This window comes from Exophiala dermatitidis, assembly GCF_000230625.1.
Source record: "Exophiala dermatitidis NIH/UT8656 unplaced genomic scaffold supercont1.2, whole genome shotgun sequence".
Lineage (NCBI taxonomy): Eukaryota > Fungi > Ascomycota > Eurotiomycetes > Chaetothyriales > Herpotrichiellaceae > Exophiala > Exophiala dermatitidis.
The window spans coordinates 2,159,708-2,174,383 of record NW_008751647.1 but is presented as its reverse complement, the minus strand read 5'-3'; the positions used below and the strand labels follow the sequence as shown (position 1 = coordinate 2,174,383).

At 52.4% G+C, this 14,676-nt stretch overlaps 5 protein-coding genes across 5 annotated transcripts; 4 read left to right on the top strand and 1 right to left on the bottom strand.

The window, feature by feature from the left end:
* The first annotated feature begins 143 nt into the window (after positions 1–143).
* HMPREF1120_02276 (uncharacterized protein) lies at positions 144–2,499 on the top strand. The gene is made up of 2 exons (XM_009156313.1): positions 144–430; positions 502–2,499. Exons 1-2 carry the CDS (start codon positions 403–405, stop codon positions 2,358–2,360), a joined length of 1,887 nt encoding a protein of 628 aa, XP_009154561.1. The 5' UTR covers positions 144–402; the 3' UTR covers positions 2,361–2,499.
* A 1,178-nt stretch (positions 2,500–3,677) lies between these two features.
* HMPREF1120_02275 (uncharacterized protein) lies at positions 3,678–4,418 on the bottom strand (the record flags this gene model as incomplete). Its single annotated transcript, XM_009156312.1, has 1 exon — positions 3,678–4,418. One exon carries the CDS (start codon positions 4,416–4,418, stop codon positions 3,678–3,680), a length of 741 nt encoding a protein of 246 aa, XP_009154560.1.
* A 656-nt stretch (positions 4,419–5,074) lies between these two features.
* Positions 5,075–7,447, top strand: HMPREF1120_02274 (uncharacterized protein). The gene has a single exon (XM_009156311.1). The coding sequence runs from the start codon at positions 6,302–6,304 to the stop codon at positions 6,629–6,631; it is 330 nt and encodes a 109-aa protein (XP_009154559.1). The 5' UTR covers positions 5,075–6,301; the 3' UTR covers positions 6,632–7,447.
* A 447-nt stretch (positions 7,448–7,894) lies between these two features.
* Positions 7,895–11,791, top strand: HMPREF1120_02273 (uncharacterized protein). Its single transcript, XM_009156310.1, has one exon. It carries the CDS (start codon positions 10,250–10,252, stop codon positions 11,144–11,146), a length of 897 nt encoding a protein of 298 aa, XP_009154558.1. The 5' UTR covers positions 7,895–10,249; the 3' UTR covers positions 11,147–11,791.
* A 1,345-nt stretch (positions 11,792–13,136) lies between these two features.
* On the top strand, positions 13,137–14,601 carry HMPREF1120_02272 (uncharacterized protein). The gene has a single exon (XM_009156309.1). The coding sequence runs from the start codon at positions 13,792–13,794 to the stop codon at positions 14,362–14,364; it is 573 nt and encodes a 190-aa protein (XP_009154557.1). The 5' UTR covers positions 13,137–13,791; the 3' UTR covers positions 14,365–14,601.
* The last annotated feature ends 75 nt before the right edge of the window (positions 14,602–14,676 follow it).

Below are 14,676 nucleotides of genomic sequence, written 5' to 3'. Positions count from 1 at the left end.
AAACCATAGCCTTGCCGGCCTTACAATGAGGCTAGCGAGGCTGGCTTTCGCGTTCATGCATCACGTCCTCCCCGCGCCAAGCATCCCCAGACCTCGGGATCTTGGGCACTTCTCCAACGTTTTCTCGGTTCGATCGAGAGATCAAGTCTCAGCCTTGGATGGCTTACGGTAAGGTAGGTAGACTGGTGGCAGCGGTGCCAGGAGCCGGCTATTCATCAGTTCCAAAAATGTAGACTCTTGTCTTTCCCGAGGCTACCACGCCGAGGTCATATTCATCTCTTCTACCTTTTGTCGAGAAATAGTCCCTAACAGGACAACCTATTACTGTATTGATATACCACTACACACCGGTACCAGTATCTGCTTACGCCTGTGTGAGGTACAATACATACCACTACTGCCATGGCGTCCAGACCGATTCGAATCGCAGGTATGATTGCTTTTTTGCCATTGTTGTCTTATATATGTAAATGCACAAACCCAGCCTGACCTTGTTCTCAGGTGCCTCTGGCTCGGCATCAGACCGACGCCATGCCATGGCCGCATTTGCAAAAGCATACCCCAGCGACCCCGTGGACGTGATCATATCCGACTACATGTCCGAAGTCAACATGACGAGTGGAGCAGCGCGGAAACTAGACGCCAAGGGCCTGGGACCCGATCATGGCGGAGTCCCCTTTGTCGGGGCAGGGCCGGCGTACGAAGCACCTTTTCTGGAAGCCCTGGAGCCGGCGTTGGACGACCTGGCCAAGTACGGAATCAAAGTGGTTGCGAATGCGGGGAACACCGACACCGAGGCCCTGTACAAGGTAGTCTGCGAACTCATCCGGAAGAAGAACTTGAGGATCAAAGTGGCGTGGATCTCTGGGGACGAGGTACTGCCGGCTGTCCGTAGGGCATTGGAGGCCGGCAAGTCCCGGTTCAAAAACATCTATACTGGCGAGGTGTTGTCGAGCTGGCAGTTCAAGCCTATGTATGCTCAGGCGTACCTGGGCGGCCTGGGGATCGCAGAGGCACTTGCCCAGGGCGCCCAGATTGTCGTGTGTGGACGGGTCGCGGACGCGTCTCCCGTCATCGGCTCGGCCGTGTGGTATCACCAGTGGAAGCGGACGCAGCTGGAGGAGCTAGCCAACTCGTTCATTGCGGGCCATTTGATCGAGTGCAGCTGCTATGTTACGGGCGGTAACTTTAGCGGGTTCAAGGCTCTCGCGGACACGGCTGCTGGATGGGATGATATCGGGTACCCGATCGCTGAGATCTCGAGGGACGGCAAGGTCGTCATCACGAAACAAAAAGGTGCTGGCGGCATGGTAACGGTGGACACTTGCTCGGCGCAATTGTTGTATGAAATCCAGGGCCCCTGGTACTTCAACAGCGATGTGACGGCTGTGGTGGACCAGATCTGGTTTGAGCAGGTCGGCCCTGACCGCGTCGCCCTGCACGGCGTCAAAGCCCTTCCACCTCCTCCGACTACCAAGGTTGGCATCACGGCCCGCGGTGGCTACCAAGCTGAGGCCATGTACTTCATCACAGGGCTGGATGTGGCCGAAAAGGCACGCATGACCGAGGCCCAGCTGCGCAAGTCGCTGAAGCCGTATTCGGACAAATTCACAGTCTTGTCCTTCAGCGTGTTGGGCACGCCGGCCGTTGACGCGGATAACCAAGCTGCCGCCACGGCCGTGTTCAGAGTCTTTGCGCAAGCCAGAGACTCCAACGACATCGCTCCCAATAAATTCCTTCGTCCGTTCATGGACAATATCATGCAGTCCTATCCCGGAGGCACGTTCCATCTCGACTTCCGCCTGGGCATACCCAAGCCCTATTTCGAGTACTACGTGACACTGCTTGACCAATCCGAAGTTGAGCATGTGCTCCATTTTGACGGCAGGGACACCATCATCCCGCCGGCCCCGAAGTATCTTACAAAGGTGTTTCCTGAACGGCAACCCAGCCAGCCTACCACGGCATTGCCTATCGACTTGGCCAAGTTCGGCCCCACGCAGCGTCTGCCCCTGGGTACGATCGTCCACGCCCGGTCAGGCGACAAAGGGTCTGATTGCAATTGCGGCTTTTGGGTCCGGTCGCAGGAGGAATTCGCCTGGCTCAAGAATCTGCTGTCCGTCGAATCGATCAAGGTGCTGCTCGGCAAGGAGTACGATCCAACGCGGGTGCCCAAGATCGAAATTGATCGGTTCGAGTTGCCCAACCTGCGCGCGGTGCATTTCTTATTCCGCAATCTGTTGGATCGCGGCGCTACCAGTACCTCGACAGTCGACTGGCTGGGAAAGAATGTCGCCGAGTATCTGAGGGCCCGGCACGTCGATATTCCTGTCAAGTTCCTCGCCAGGGGGAAGTTGTAATGTCCACTTTAGTGTAGTACAACGCTTACTACTGAATGCTTGTAGCTTCGATGATGATAGATAGCTACCAATATGTATCACGCTGATCAGGACTATGCTGCGCTGCCTGTCTTCAAGCGACGAGTTTCATTGTCACGAACAGGTCCACGATCGCAGCCCAAGTTCCTTATTAAGCTTGAGATGGTTGCTCGGTTCAAGCGATCCGCAATGACCCTGTTGGATCGGCGGGAATGCATGTAAGAGAACATTCTTTGTCGAATATTCTCTGGAGGCCCGCTGTCCGTTTTGTTGAAACCGTATTTCTGTAAATTTTGAAAGGATCCTTCCTCAATTGTTCGGATTCGCCGCCATCGACCGACGATCCGACGACTCTTTTTCCGCGTCGAAATTGATAAGGAGATCGTGGTTGCATGTTTTCTTGACCCACACCGAATTGAGCGTGTTTCTCACGTTTGCTTTTGCCGGCGAGTCTCAGGTTGCTTTTACGAGGAGGCAAAGGTTCATATGGCTGATACCTTGCTTTCTTCTCCCGTTTGGTCCTCACTGGTGACGTCTGCACATCCGAACCAGAGCCATAGAACGCATTTTCCGGCGAGTATGGTCCGGGGTAAAATCCGTTTTCGGGTGATGCTGACTCTTCTCGCGCCCCCTGAGAGGGCACATCGTGTACCCGGAAGTTTGTATGTGCCTTCAATGTTCAGACGGATGGACTCTCGAAGAAGCCCCAGATTCCCATATCCTTAGCCATCAATACTTCTTCACTGGGGTTCAAAGCTGCTGCCGTACCTTGCCGAATATTGAGAATCTTATTGAAGTGATTCCCACATCCGAGTGTAAAAACAACGAGTCCTCCCAGTATATAGCCAGAGGCGGTCACCGTTGTGCTGGTGGGGGAAGTGGAGCGCGGGTAAAGTGCGGCGCCGTATACCAGGTATCACCCCTACTGGTAGCGAAACCAAGATATCGATTACGATTCAGGTAGTAGTTGGAACAGGTATCAGCAGTCAGCTCCTTGGGACAGAGTAATAATTGCGCATCGGAAACAACAGTCAAATTGTGCTGTCCAGTCTTGATATCATTGTGCCTAGGTGCCCGGCGCAGCTATGAACGTGAAACCCCTACCATCCATGCTAAATACATTACAATGAACACATTGTAGGGTTGTGCCAAGAGCCCCCGGTGAGATGGCACCTTGCCCTGCCTGAACACGCACACACATCACAAGCTATCCCCTGTTGACAGGGTACCAGGTGAAAGAAGAAGGGGAATCAGATCGCCGATGCCCAGTAGGAGAGCCTCTTAAGAGTCGAGACTAACTTAGGCAGATCCGTACGACGAGGCGCAGGTGCCAGAGCAGGTGCCCTTGTAGGAGATCTGGGCAATACCAGTGCCGGTTGGCTGGCCGAGGCCGCTGATCTGCCAGCAGTGGTGGTAGTCGCCGGACGAAGGTTCATCAACCCACAGAGCAGCCTCGCACTTGTCATTGCTGTCACAGAGAGCGAGGCACTCAGCAAGTGTGTCGACAAGTCCACCCTGCTCCCAGAACTTCGAGCTCGCGTCGGGGGTAGCCTGGACACCGCAGTGAACGGCGAACGAGCAGCCGCACGAGCCGCCAGGTTGAACAGTCTGGCCGTTGGAGGCAGGGCAGGTAGCGGCGGCGGGGGCAACGCTGCTGGTGGAGGATGGTGCGGCGGTGGTGGAAGAAGCGCCGGTGCTGACGGTCGAGTTACCCCAGCTGCCGGTGTGGGTTGGCGCGGCGGAGGAGGTTGGCACGACCGGGATGGTGGTGTAGGTGGTGACAGTCAGGGCTTGCGGGACGGTCTTGGTCCAGTCATCCCAGTGCTCAGTGTAGACAGTGGTGGTCTTGGGAGCCGGAGGAGGGGTGGTCTCAGAGGACGAGGACTTCTCCCAGTCGGCCCAGGTGGCGACAGGAACCCAGACAGGGGTGCCGGTCTCGGTGACGGTGACGACCTTGCAGACTGGCTCGTTGGCCCAGGCCATGGCGCCGGATGCCAGGAGGGCAGAGGCCAGAACGGCCGTGGAAGATTTGACCATCATTTTGATTTTGGTTTGTTGTTTGGTTCGAAAGAACGACTAGAGGCTCGATAGAGACTCTGGAGGAACCGGTGTGTTGAGGGCGTAACGAACGTCGGGACACAAAGGTCGAGCAAATGGTCGATTGATGAACTGATGTTGGGAAGAGAAAGAAAAAAACCAGAAGATAAGAAGGGGAGGAGTACGGGGGTTATACATGTGTTTCCGGCCGTGGCACGGGGCACCCTAATCAAAGTAAAAACTAAAAGCGTCTGCATGGTAAACAAAAACCGGACCACTCACGGTTGATGGAGCCTTGATGCAGCATGGTGGATGGACCTGCTGGACGCGTTCATTCGTTCTCCAGATTTTTTCGAGCTGGTGGGAACCGCCGAGGATGCCGACGGTAAGGCGCTGTCTATGCTACATGGAGCGAGTGCCGGACCAGTATGGGGTACGTGGTACCATTCTAGATACGCTCAGCAAGCTTTGCCGTAACCGACTTTGATGTCAGTGGCATCGTGAGATTAAAGTCTCGGGTCGCCTGAACCAGCCAGGAAATCAGCTGTCAATCCTTCTGTCCACTCAAGGCTGCTGGGGAGTATAGCGCTGGGGCTGTGGCGGGACTTTTGAATGGTGACAGATATGGCTGGATCGTGTCCGCCCGATGTAGACAGCTGCAAGTGTTCGTGAGGTGACTTTCGTTTCTGACATTCATCCTTTGTTGGGTTTGGCGAAGATCTCGCCTTCTGCAAAGCGATGCGGCTCTGAGCCTTTCTTTTTCTCTTCTCGTTTCTCATGGTAGGGCTCAGCAAGACAATATGTCATTGCCCATTTTACCGGGAGCAAGCGAGACACACAAAGCAGGGCCCAAAGCAGGGCCCCATGTTGAGGGTCAGGGGTTGGATTGAGGACGCCGGAGGTTGAAACTGGAAAAGGGGTTGAACAGGTGACAGCCAATCATGGGGCCTGCCAAGCAACGCAATCTCACCGGCGGCCAATCTGCGTGGCGTCTGTGGGTCTGTCCAGATTCGGGAAGCCTTTTCTTGGCATCATCTCGGTCAGCCCACCTGTCCGCCTGTCCACCTCTCCTCGACCTACTACCTAGGTACTACTACTACCTACCAGGTAGCTAGCACTTGCACTGCACGGCGTGCCTTCAACGTCGAACGCGACAGGCGTCTAGCGCTGACTTCCAGCATCGTGGCCCCCCTCGAGCACACACTGTTCATTTCCTGTTCGAATCCGCCCGTTTTTCGTTGCTAATGGATATGTGATGCTCCAATTCTATATAATCTATGTTGGACAGCTGCCGAATGATTTGCGCCTTCGAAATTGCACGCTTCCTGAGAAAGGGGCGGATTTTCATTACTGACGAAATGGCTTGGAGATTGTGCCCACGTGGTTTGAAGCACTTTGAAACTGGAAATGGACATCGATGCCTATGCCAAATTAATCTGGATGCTCATGTTCCGCAGCCAGATCGTACAGCAGGTTCCTGTCCATCTTTCCAGTCGTTAAGAGGTGGTTCTGAAAGGTAGTCTTACTGCTTCCGAAGAATTGCCGGTCTATTCTTCAGAATGCCAGTGGCATTTCCACTCGTTGTGCCAGGCAGGATACGACGGTCTCTACTTGAGGGAATAGTTGGTCTTGGTATGAGCAACCTGGAATCTGTCGAGGTTGTTTGCCGCCCTAGACGCTCTCCGCTGTGTACGCTTGGTTCCGGACACGGCGCATTCATTTTCATGATGGCCTTGCGAAGAAATACCGACTGGTCTACCGAGCAGCCCTCGATGGCTCTTCATATCAAGAGTTGGCAATTGCAACCCTAGCTGAATCGGCCTTCAGATATCCAGCATCCAGCCCACAGATTTTTTTCAGTCAATCAAAGTTGAGTACCACGGTCCATGATATTTTCATTGGTGGCGGCCGGCAACAACTTCGTCAACGTTCCAAAGTTTCTTTCTGGATTCGTGCAAACCAAACAGTCATTTTCTCCCTGTCTGGCTAACCCAGCAGTTGCATCTGCTCTTGCTCTCCCTCTCGCGCATTTTGACACGAATCACAGCCTCGTTTGCCATGATATCAGCAATTTCGCGCATTATGCGATCGCCTACGTGCCTGCACTCGGCATGCCGAATCGGCGCCCTGAACCGGCAGCAGACCACACAAATGATCTTTTGATCGATTTCCCCGTCTTTGCTCATGCCTTATCTAAAAGCATCCAGTTCACATAAAGTTTCGAACCCCATTGACTTCCAGTTCCTTGAAAAGACAGCCGACAGAACACGCACTCAAACAGCTTCTCTCCTACTTTGACTTTCAGCCTCGTCTCATCTCTAGACTGCACGTCACAACGTCTGAGCTTGTAGCGCAAAATCACCAAGCCAGTGACACGTCTAACAAGCGCTCCTCATTTACTTCTCAACTCCAAAATGTGCTGGATGCTTGTTCTTCCGGGCCGGTGCCGGGTGTGCGGCCAACTCGCCATGCCACGCCCGCAATCAGCGCCCGCTGGGGTACCGGGCCATTGAGATGTCCGTCCCATGCGCAAGCTGCCCGTCGGTGCGGTTGGAGAGGGCACTGGACCAGGTTGAGATTGAAGGCCTCGCAGAAGGCTACAGAAACGATGGCGCCAAGTTGACAAGGACGATGGCTATGAGGAGCGTAACAATCACAACAACAACGACAACGACACTAATCATGAGGATGAGAGCGAGGACGGCGGTGTCGAGATTCAAGATAATGATGATGATAATGATGATGATGATGATGATGACAACGGCGATGGTGAAAACGTTGACAGCAGAGCCGACCCAAGCGTGAACTGAGATGTTGATGGCAAGATCGTTGTCTTCTCAGGGCCTGAGGGACACTAGGCACCATAAGAAGATATGGACACAGATGGGCTGCTTCTGGTATGAACATTGTGAAGACTGTGCGCTGCCATGGTGGGCAATGGCTGTTTTGCTTGAGGAATGAAACTTCTTTTGCTGCTATGCCGCAGTCACGATAATAGCAATGAGACATGAAATCACCAACCAAGAAATTCCTCCGTCCACATCCTTACTTCTAGTCTTTCGCCTTGTCCTCGACCACAGTTACAGGGCGCCTTTAGTCATTCTTCAACTGGGTCGTCCTGATGATGGTGGGTCTCCACAACTCCGCACAAGGCTGAGTGTCCCCATACAATGTACAGCTGAGCCATGTGTGTTGTGTTAGACACGATCTTTTTACAGCCCCAGCAATAATAGCAGACGAACGATTTATAGCTCAATATGAACAAGAGGATGATTGAAAGGTACACTAAAGGCATGCTTGACGGCAAATGGGCGGGTATCAGATGGTGCACATATATTGTTGGATCTCTTGAATGTTGAATTTGATCGAATATTTTTTTTGCATAATCATGAATATTTCTCCACTCACTTCTTGAAGTCACAACGAACAATATTCCTGGCTGAACTGCCACTTGATTGCTGCAGTATGCGGATATCTGAGACTACCCGACGCATACAGTAGAGTTCCAATCCAGTCGAGACTGAACTAGACACATTGTCTTCTCCACCTGCGAGATCATAAGATAGAATCCCTGAAATGTGTTCCGACGTTGACTCTGCCGGGAAAGTGGCTGCGTTTGTGTCTAACTGGAAATGGACGTTGACCAACCGGCGCGCGACGCGTCGAAACGACTTCAACGTCCATGCTACAACTTCTCGTCCACGTCCACTCACTGGCAGTCCCAATGGGCATGCCTGGCAACTCGGCGTATTCTCGACGGCTTGTAGAGTCTTCCAGCTTTTCAAAATCCAATCCTCTCTCTCGACCTTCAGTCCTCCTCTTTGATGTCCGAACCCGAGTCCTCCGTACCTTTCGAACCTCTGTCGCAGAACCACATCCTCCCTCGAGGTCCATGTCCACCACCCTTTCGCCTACAAGGCACCCTATACAGTTCAATCTCCACCGAGTTTCCCTTTACATATCTCGCTCCTCGAGTCTCCTTTATCTGCCCTTCTCACCGCTTGAGCCTCAGAGCATGGTCTACAAGAGCAACCGGGAAGGACCCAGATACTGGTGGATATGTATCGGAACGTAACCCTAAGCCAATTATCGGTTCAAAAGAAGTTTCGCGGTCCAGTTGTCGGTATCTGACTAGCTCTGCCCCGTGCCACCTGCCTATTATTTGCCCCGCGAAGAACGGCAGAATGGAGTGGCAGAGTCAAAGGATATTAGACGTCCAGAGCCTCGCACGGGGCAGTGAAAGACGGTTTCGCCATGCGTCAATTGGTAAGCGTCCTGAAGGATCGCGCGTCGGCATCCTAAGCTGGGCATTATACGTGATCATATATGGGATGGCCTGGATGATATGAGCGCGGAGCAGACTCTGAGAGAGCGGAGATGAATCGTTGTCTTGGGAGGTGCCTGTATCTTGCCTAGAACGCAAAGACGTCTAGCCTACACACAAGACTGCTGGAAGGCCCTCGTGGGAATTGATGAGATCCACTGGTCGGAATCAGGCTCATGTTGCTTGTAGCCAGGTCTCAGAGATTCCTTCGGGACTTTCGTACGATGCATCTTCAACTTGGCCCTTTGCCTGTTCCGGCCGGCAGTACTAGCACAATCCTTCCGACATGATTCTAGCACAGCCTGCCACTCCTCTCCACCTCGAGTTTGTGCATGCACCGCTTTCGAGCGGCAGCTCATTCAACCACCGCGTATCAGAGCAACCGCTATCAGATGCGTACTTCTGCCTGCAGAAGATCCCGATCAGCCGCGTCAATCATCCGCATCGTGTTCAGCACGGTGAGATGGAGAGCGCCGATTCAGTGGGCCCTTGATCTTCGGATCTGGGAACATGATGAACCCCATTACGGTGGGAAGAGGGCGATTTTTGAAGATGTTCTTTGTGCGCCCTGCCTGGAATATGGCAAACGCCCTTCGACCGCAGCCATTGCAGCAAGAGAAGAGGAAATCAAAATCTTGTCTCTGAGGTTACTGTATCACACATGAGAGAGGCATCTATCCTGTTTACAGGGCTTGGACATTGGATCCGCGGGAGGATTCTGCTACAATGGGAAGAAAATCATTGAGGATGTCGTGGACCACAAAATGGGCGAAGGGATGACTGCCGGAGGATTGGAGCTCGACCACACGCACGGAGAATTCGCCTGCCACCTACCGTCTTTACTATAACCCGCCCAAAAACGTGCAAAGCGGACTGCTCTTGTCGCATTACGCCATCCTTCGCCTAGAACCAGGGTTCAAATCTGTCGCGACGAGTTCCGAAGTCTAGTTGTTTTATTTCGGACTATTTAACGCCAGTTTCCTCAATCTCGGGCAGAAGATTTCCTACGGTAGCTTTCATGGGACTTGAGATGGCTAAGACAATGGACGCAGAAGGATACGTCAAGTCTTCAAGACGGGACCTCTCTCGAGTGAGGATCAAAGCTTTGGCTTGTCTGTTCTTGAAGCTTGCCTTCTGGGCTCATTGTTTTGGTTGTCTCCTTGACGTTATGGAAGATGCTTTGTAGGAATTTTTGCCTATGGTAGCTGGCGCCAATGACGTTCTTTGAACACAACAAGGATGACTCTAGGCTCACTTGAAGTGACGGTTCAGAAGCGGGAGTTGGTCGGAGGCGGAAGTTCGCAGGATGCAATTTTACTGCGTTTGGGATGACAAAAGTTAGACGGGCTGTCCAGAGGACTGTTCCTGGATACTTGTATGGTTCACGGACAGTCCTCACGGTCTTTTTATAAGTCTCTCACATTCCCGCCAGTGGCTGAGAAGTGCTAATAGTGTGCTAGGTGTTTGTCAGATAGCGACGATAAGGTTTGTGCTGGGTTGTGAGCTTCTTATGTACCGAGAGTTCAGGAGGACCTACCCCGGCGTTACAGTGAATGAACCAGAGGAACTTGAAGTGAATCATTCTGTTCCCTGGACAATGGTGCTTCTGGTGCACCTGGGAGTGCTCATCGCCACTCTTGAGCTATTGCTGCCTTTTCTTCGCGAAGACATATATTCTCTTCTCTTTCTCCCAAGTTACCTCAAACAACTCACATCTTTCACCTCAAACCTTTCCATCTCATATCTTTCTATCTCGCGATTTCCTCCACTCCATTCGCGATCTTCACTTTCCTTCCATCTCTTCTCACCTCTCACTCTCCCTCTTCTCTCAACCTACGCCACAAACCCAACAATGCCTTACCTGAACACCGACTCCGGGGACACCACCACCACCACACCTTCTACCTCTTCCTCTTCTATTGCCGACGACGCCCACCCATCCCTCGGGTGGATGCTCCAACAACACAGAGACTACCACGAAAGCCCCGGCTGCAAATGCCACATAACCGTCTTTGACGCCGGCGACATCCCACGGAGCAACTTTGGCTCTTTTGCAGAAGGGCTGCTGAACTCAGTGCAGTCCTTCCCATTAGTTGTGGAAAAGTCCATCCAGGGACTCGGGGCAATACGGTTGGAGATCTGGGGCACCAGCGCCCGGGCTCTCACCAGCTGCCACTTCAAAGTGGTATTCCAACTGGAACTCGACCATATCGTCGAGCACGGGTGGCCTCCGGCCTCGCAACTCCCCGCGGAACCGCTGAGTCTGCGGGAGATTCAGGCGGTGGCCTCCCAGCTCCGGCGGAAGAGGGCGAGAAAGTCACCGGCGCTGGTCCACCATGATGTCCTGGAACTCCTCACGGACATCTACCCCGAAGAGAGCGAGGAGAGCGGCGGAGAGGATGAATGATCCTGGGGTGGGGCCGATAGTAGTCGGTACACGCTTCAGAAAGCACTCGGTTCGACGACCCACGAAGGAAACGAAGGAAACGAAGGAATTGGTCATTATCGGCCATACTAGCGCGGTGTTGGATAGGTTGGCTCTATTTGCTTGGGTTTGGGTTTGGGTTTGGATTGTGCACATTTTCCATGGGTTTGCAGCGAAGGTTTTCCCAGCAATGGCGTTGATGGATACTGAGAGGGCTGTGAGATTGGTGGCGGTATTGCTGGGGGTCCAGCACATACTGTGTACAATAAATCTGATTACCCTGCTACGATGGATTTCTAGATGAGGCCACCGTTACACTTTCAGAATGGCCGCATCTATGGAATACCTGGATTTTGAGTTCAATCTGGGTAATTAGGTAAGGTAGTTCAACGGCGCGCGTGTCGATCACCCCTTTTTCAGTTCAGCCTTGGAACAAGGTTTCCTTGGACGGTGGACTCGGCTGGACGTACCAAACCAGCCGTCGAGATCCCAGTGGTACTCACCCTGACGAGTTCTTTCTGCATGTCCTGGTACAGTACCTTGCCACCTCGAGTGGAGCAGAGTTGAGAAGCTGTGCATGATCGAGCTGGACGTAATAGGATGAATGCAATGTTTGGGATCCCTGCATTGTAGAAGACCATTTCCTTTCGCCCCACATACACCTAGCTCTCAACGGTGAATACCTAGGTATTGTAAGTGTATGTTAATCTCTGTTCAGAGGAAGCACTGTCCTGGCCCCGGACGTGCAATGTGACCAGCCCACGTAAGGTGGAGTGGATCAACTCAGGTAGGTACCGGTAGAGTAAGTTCAGGCATTAGCAACACCGAATAATGGATCTCCGTCCTACCCTGCAGTGGCAGTACATTCCTGCAACCTACAAACGCCCCAAAAATGAATACTTGATTATCAGATCCTCATGGTCATCTTATGGCTCGGATCCACTCAATCAGTCATTGGTGGTCCACAACATACTGGCATGCTGCGCGTCATCTGCAGTGGACCGAACCGAAGTCTCCGAACTCTATCTAGGTACAGTGCCAGTGGTCGGATACTTGTAATGATTTTAAAGTTCGAGGTCACAATGGCAATGAGGCTCAACTCATGGCAGTCCAGGTGTGCAGTACGCGGAGGGCAGCGGGGCACTTTTCCATGATCCTGTCAGGCCATTTAGCCGATCTTTACTAAGTGAAGTGGCATTGCTTTGGTTCTGATTTGGTTCTTGACCGAGAACAACTGAAGACCGATCCAATTTGCTGCTAGCTTGCTACGTCGAAGAAAGAGGGAGGGAGAGAAACAGTAAGGTTTCTTGCGTCCTGGCTGCCTGAACTGCAGGGATTGTTCCACTTATTCATTCCTATGGTACCCATACTATTCCCATGATACTTCTGGCTAGACAATTACCTATCCTGGATTGAGTTTTTCTGGTTCGACTGGACTGAACACATTGCCGTCGACCACTGAAGCACCACCACCACAAACACCCTCCCACCACTCCCGGTTCCCCGTCCTCCGGGTCACATCAGTCCCAAGCACCTTTTTCCAGTCTGTGAGGATGTTGGTATGATCCGGTCCGGTGTACCTCCAATTCCAATCCCATAAGGGAAAGGGCAGTAACCGTAGTTGTAGATTCACCTTAGGTACACAGTACAGTGTAAGCAAAGGTAAGCGCCGTGTAGCAGACTCCTAGGTGCCCTGCCTCGGCTGAGTTTGAAGGAAAAGGACGCGGTATCCGATCCGTTTCAATCCAATCCAATCTAGCAAAGCCTAAAGACCACAAGACCAGTCCGCCTGCCACCGTACAAGGATTGGGCGGAAAGGACAGGGCGGAACAGACTGGGCCGGCTGAGCCAAAGGTTCCTCTCCCTTCCCCATTTGGTTGCACACAACCCGGATATCTCGCAAGTGGCCCTTCGTAAAGTCTAAATGGTCTTTTGCTTTTATTTTTTGTGTTTGAACTGGACGGTTGCCTACCTTAGGTTAGGCGGTTTCTTTTTTTTGAAGGTGAATTGAACACGTACCAATGGTTAATGCATTTTGCATTCACCAATGGATCTGTTCGAACACTTGGGTAACACATGATACAGATGGACTCCTTCTGCCCTCTACCCTCTGCTCCCCGTCTTAGTGGTAGGCCGGTAGCCATGACCGGTCGGGGTCGAGGGGTTCAGAGATCAATTGGTAGTTGAGGATGGTTTCGAGCAAGGCAGTGCAATGTTGGTTGAATGTCCGATGATCAGCAGCAGGGGTTCTCATTGTGATTGTTTGGTTCATGCTCCAGGGTTTTCCACAAGCCTGGGGGTAGAGGGCAGGAGGTACATATATCAAATGTCTTTCGTGTTTCTTCCCTGTATCCCTCAAACAATCAATTGGTTAACACTGCTCGACTTCGAAACAAGGCAGTGAATCAACGACACCAACAAGAAGAGCAACATAACAGCCGCAAGCACAACATCAGCAACAACCAAGCAACACTTACATAGTTTGGTCAGCCAGACCAAGCAGACACATCCCCACTGCATTTGCTTGCTCACTGCTTCACGCCCCTTCAGGGCAATCACAACACTACCACTACCGACAACACATCGACGAACACCACCAGAACCACAACAAACATACCATCATCAAAATGGCTCATGGACAACAACAACAAGGACTTATCGGCCCCCCTTGCCCAGTCAACCTGGCCGGACCGCCTCAAGGGCTCACAGCACGAGAGGCAAAGGCAGACCTCGCAATAATCCTAGGAGAGAAGCAAATCTCCCCACGCCGCCAGACAGACATGCTGTACCAGGCTATTCACTCACCTGCACCTGGGACGGATGGCAGATTCCCCAACAACTTCCCGGAATCAAATGTCCGGGGAGCACCAGAATCAGAATCGTCCGGGAGCACGCCGGCGTCCTCATTGGCAAGCCTATCCCCGCAGATGAGATACGAGGAGCGTGCCGATCAGATCACCACTCTGCTGAAAGAGATGAATCTGGTGGCCTCTCCCAAGGCATCGATCTTCGCCAATGCTCCCAAATCTCAATTGGCACATCGGACTGACGACGACAAGGACACAGAGTTCGTCCGGCAATATATCAAGCGGTGGATGAAGGATGAATCATGTCCTCGGAACGTGGAGGATACGAGGCAGCTGATTGAGGACCTCACTGTGCAGTTGCACTTCCTGGGAACCAGATTTCGCGGGCATTGAAGAGGGAGGAGAAGGAGTTGAACGGATTCCAGCCTTAGCTGAGGCAGTGAAGGAACGAGGAGTGGAATAGATTGACATGTTGGACCAGACAATATTGCTGAAGGAAAGAGGGGGTCTGAGATGTCCAACTTTGGTTTGGTAACGCTTTGAAGGATTATCGTCATCAGGCTAGGCTGAATGAGCCGTACGTACTAGCATCATCTGAACAGTGAGCGGAACGCAAAAGATGAATGGTGATACACTTCTTATATTGATTTTTCTTTCGTATCGAAGCTGCGAACACTTGTTGCAGTACCAGCTATGCCAAAAGAC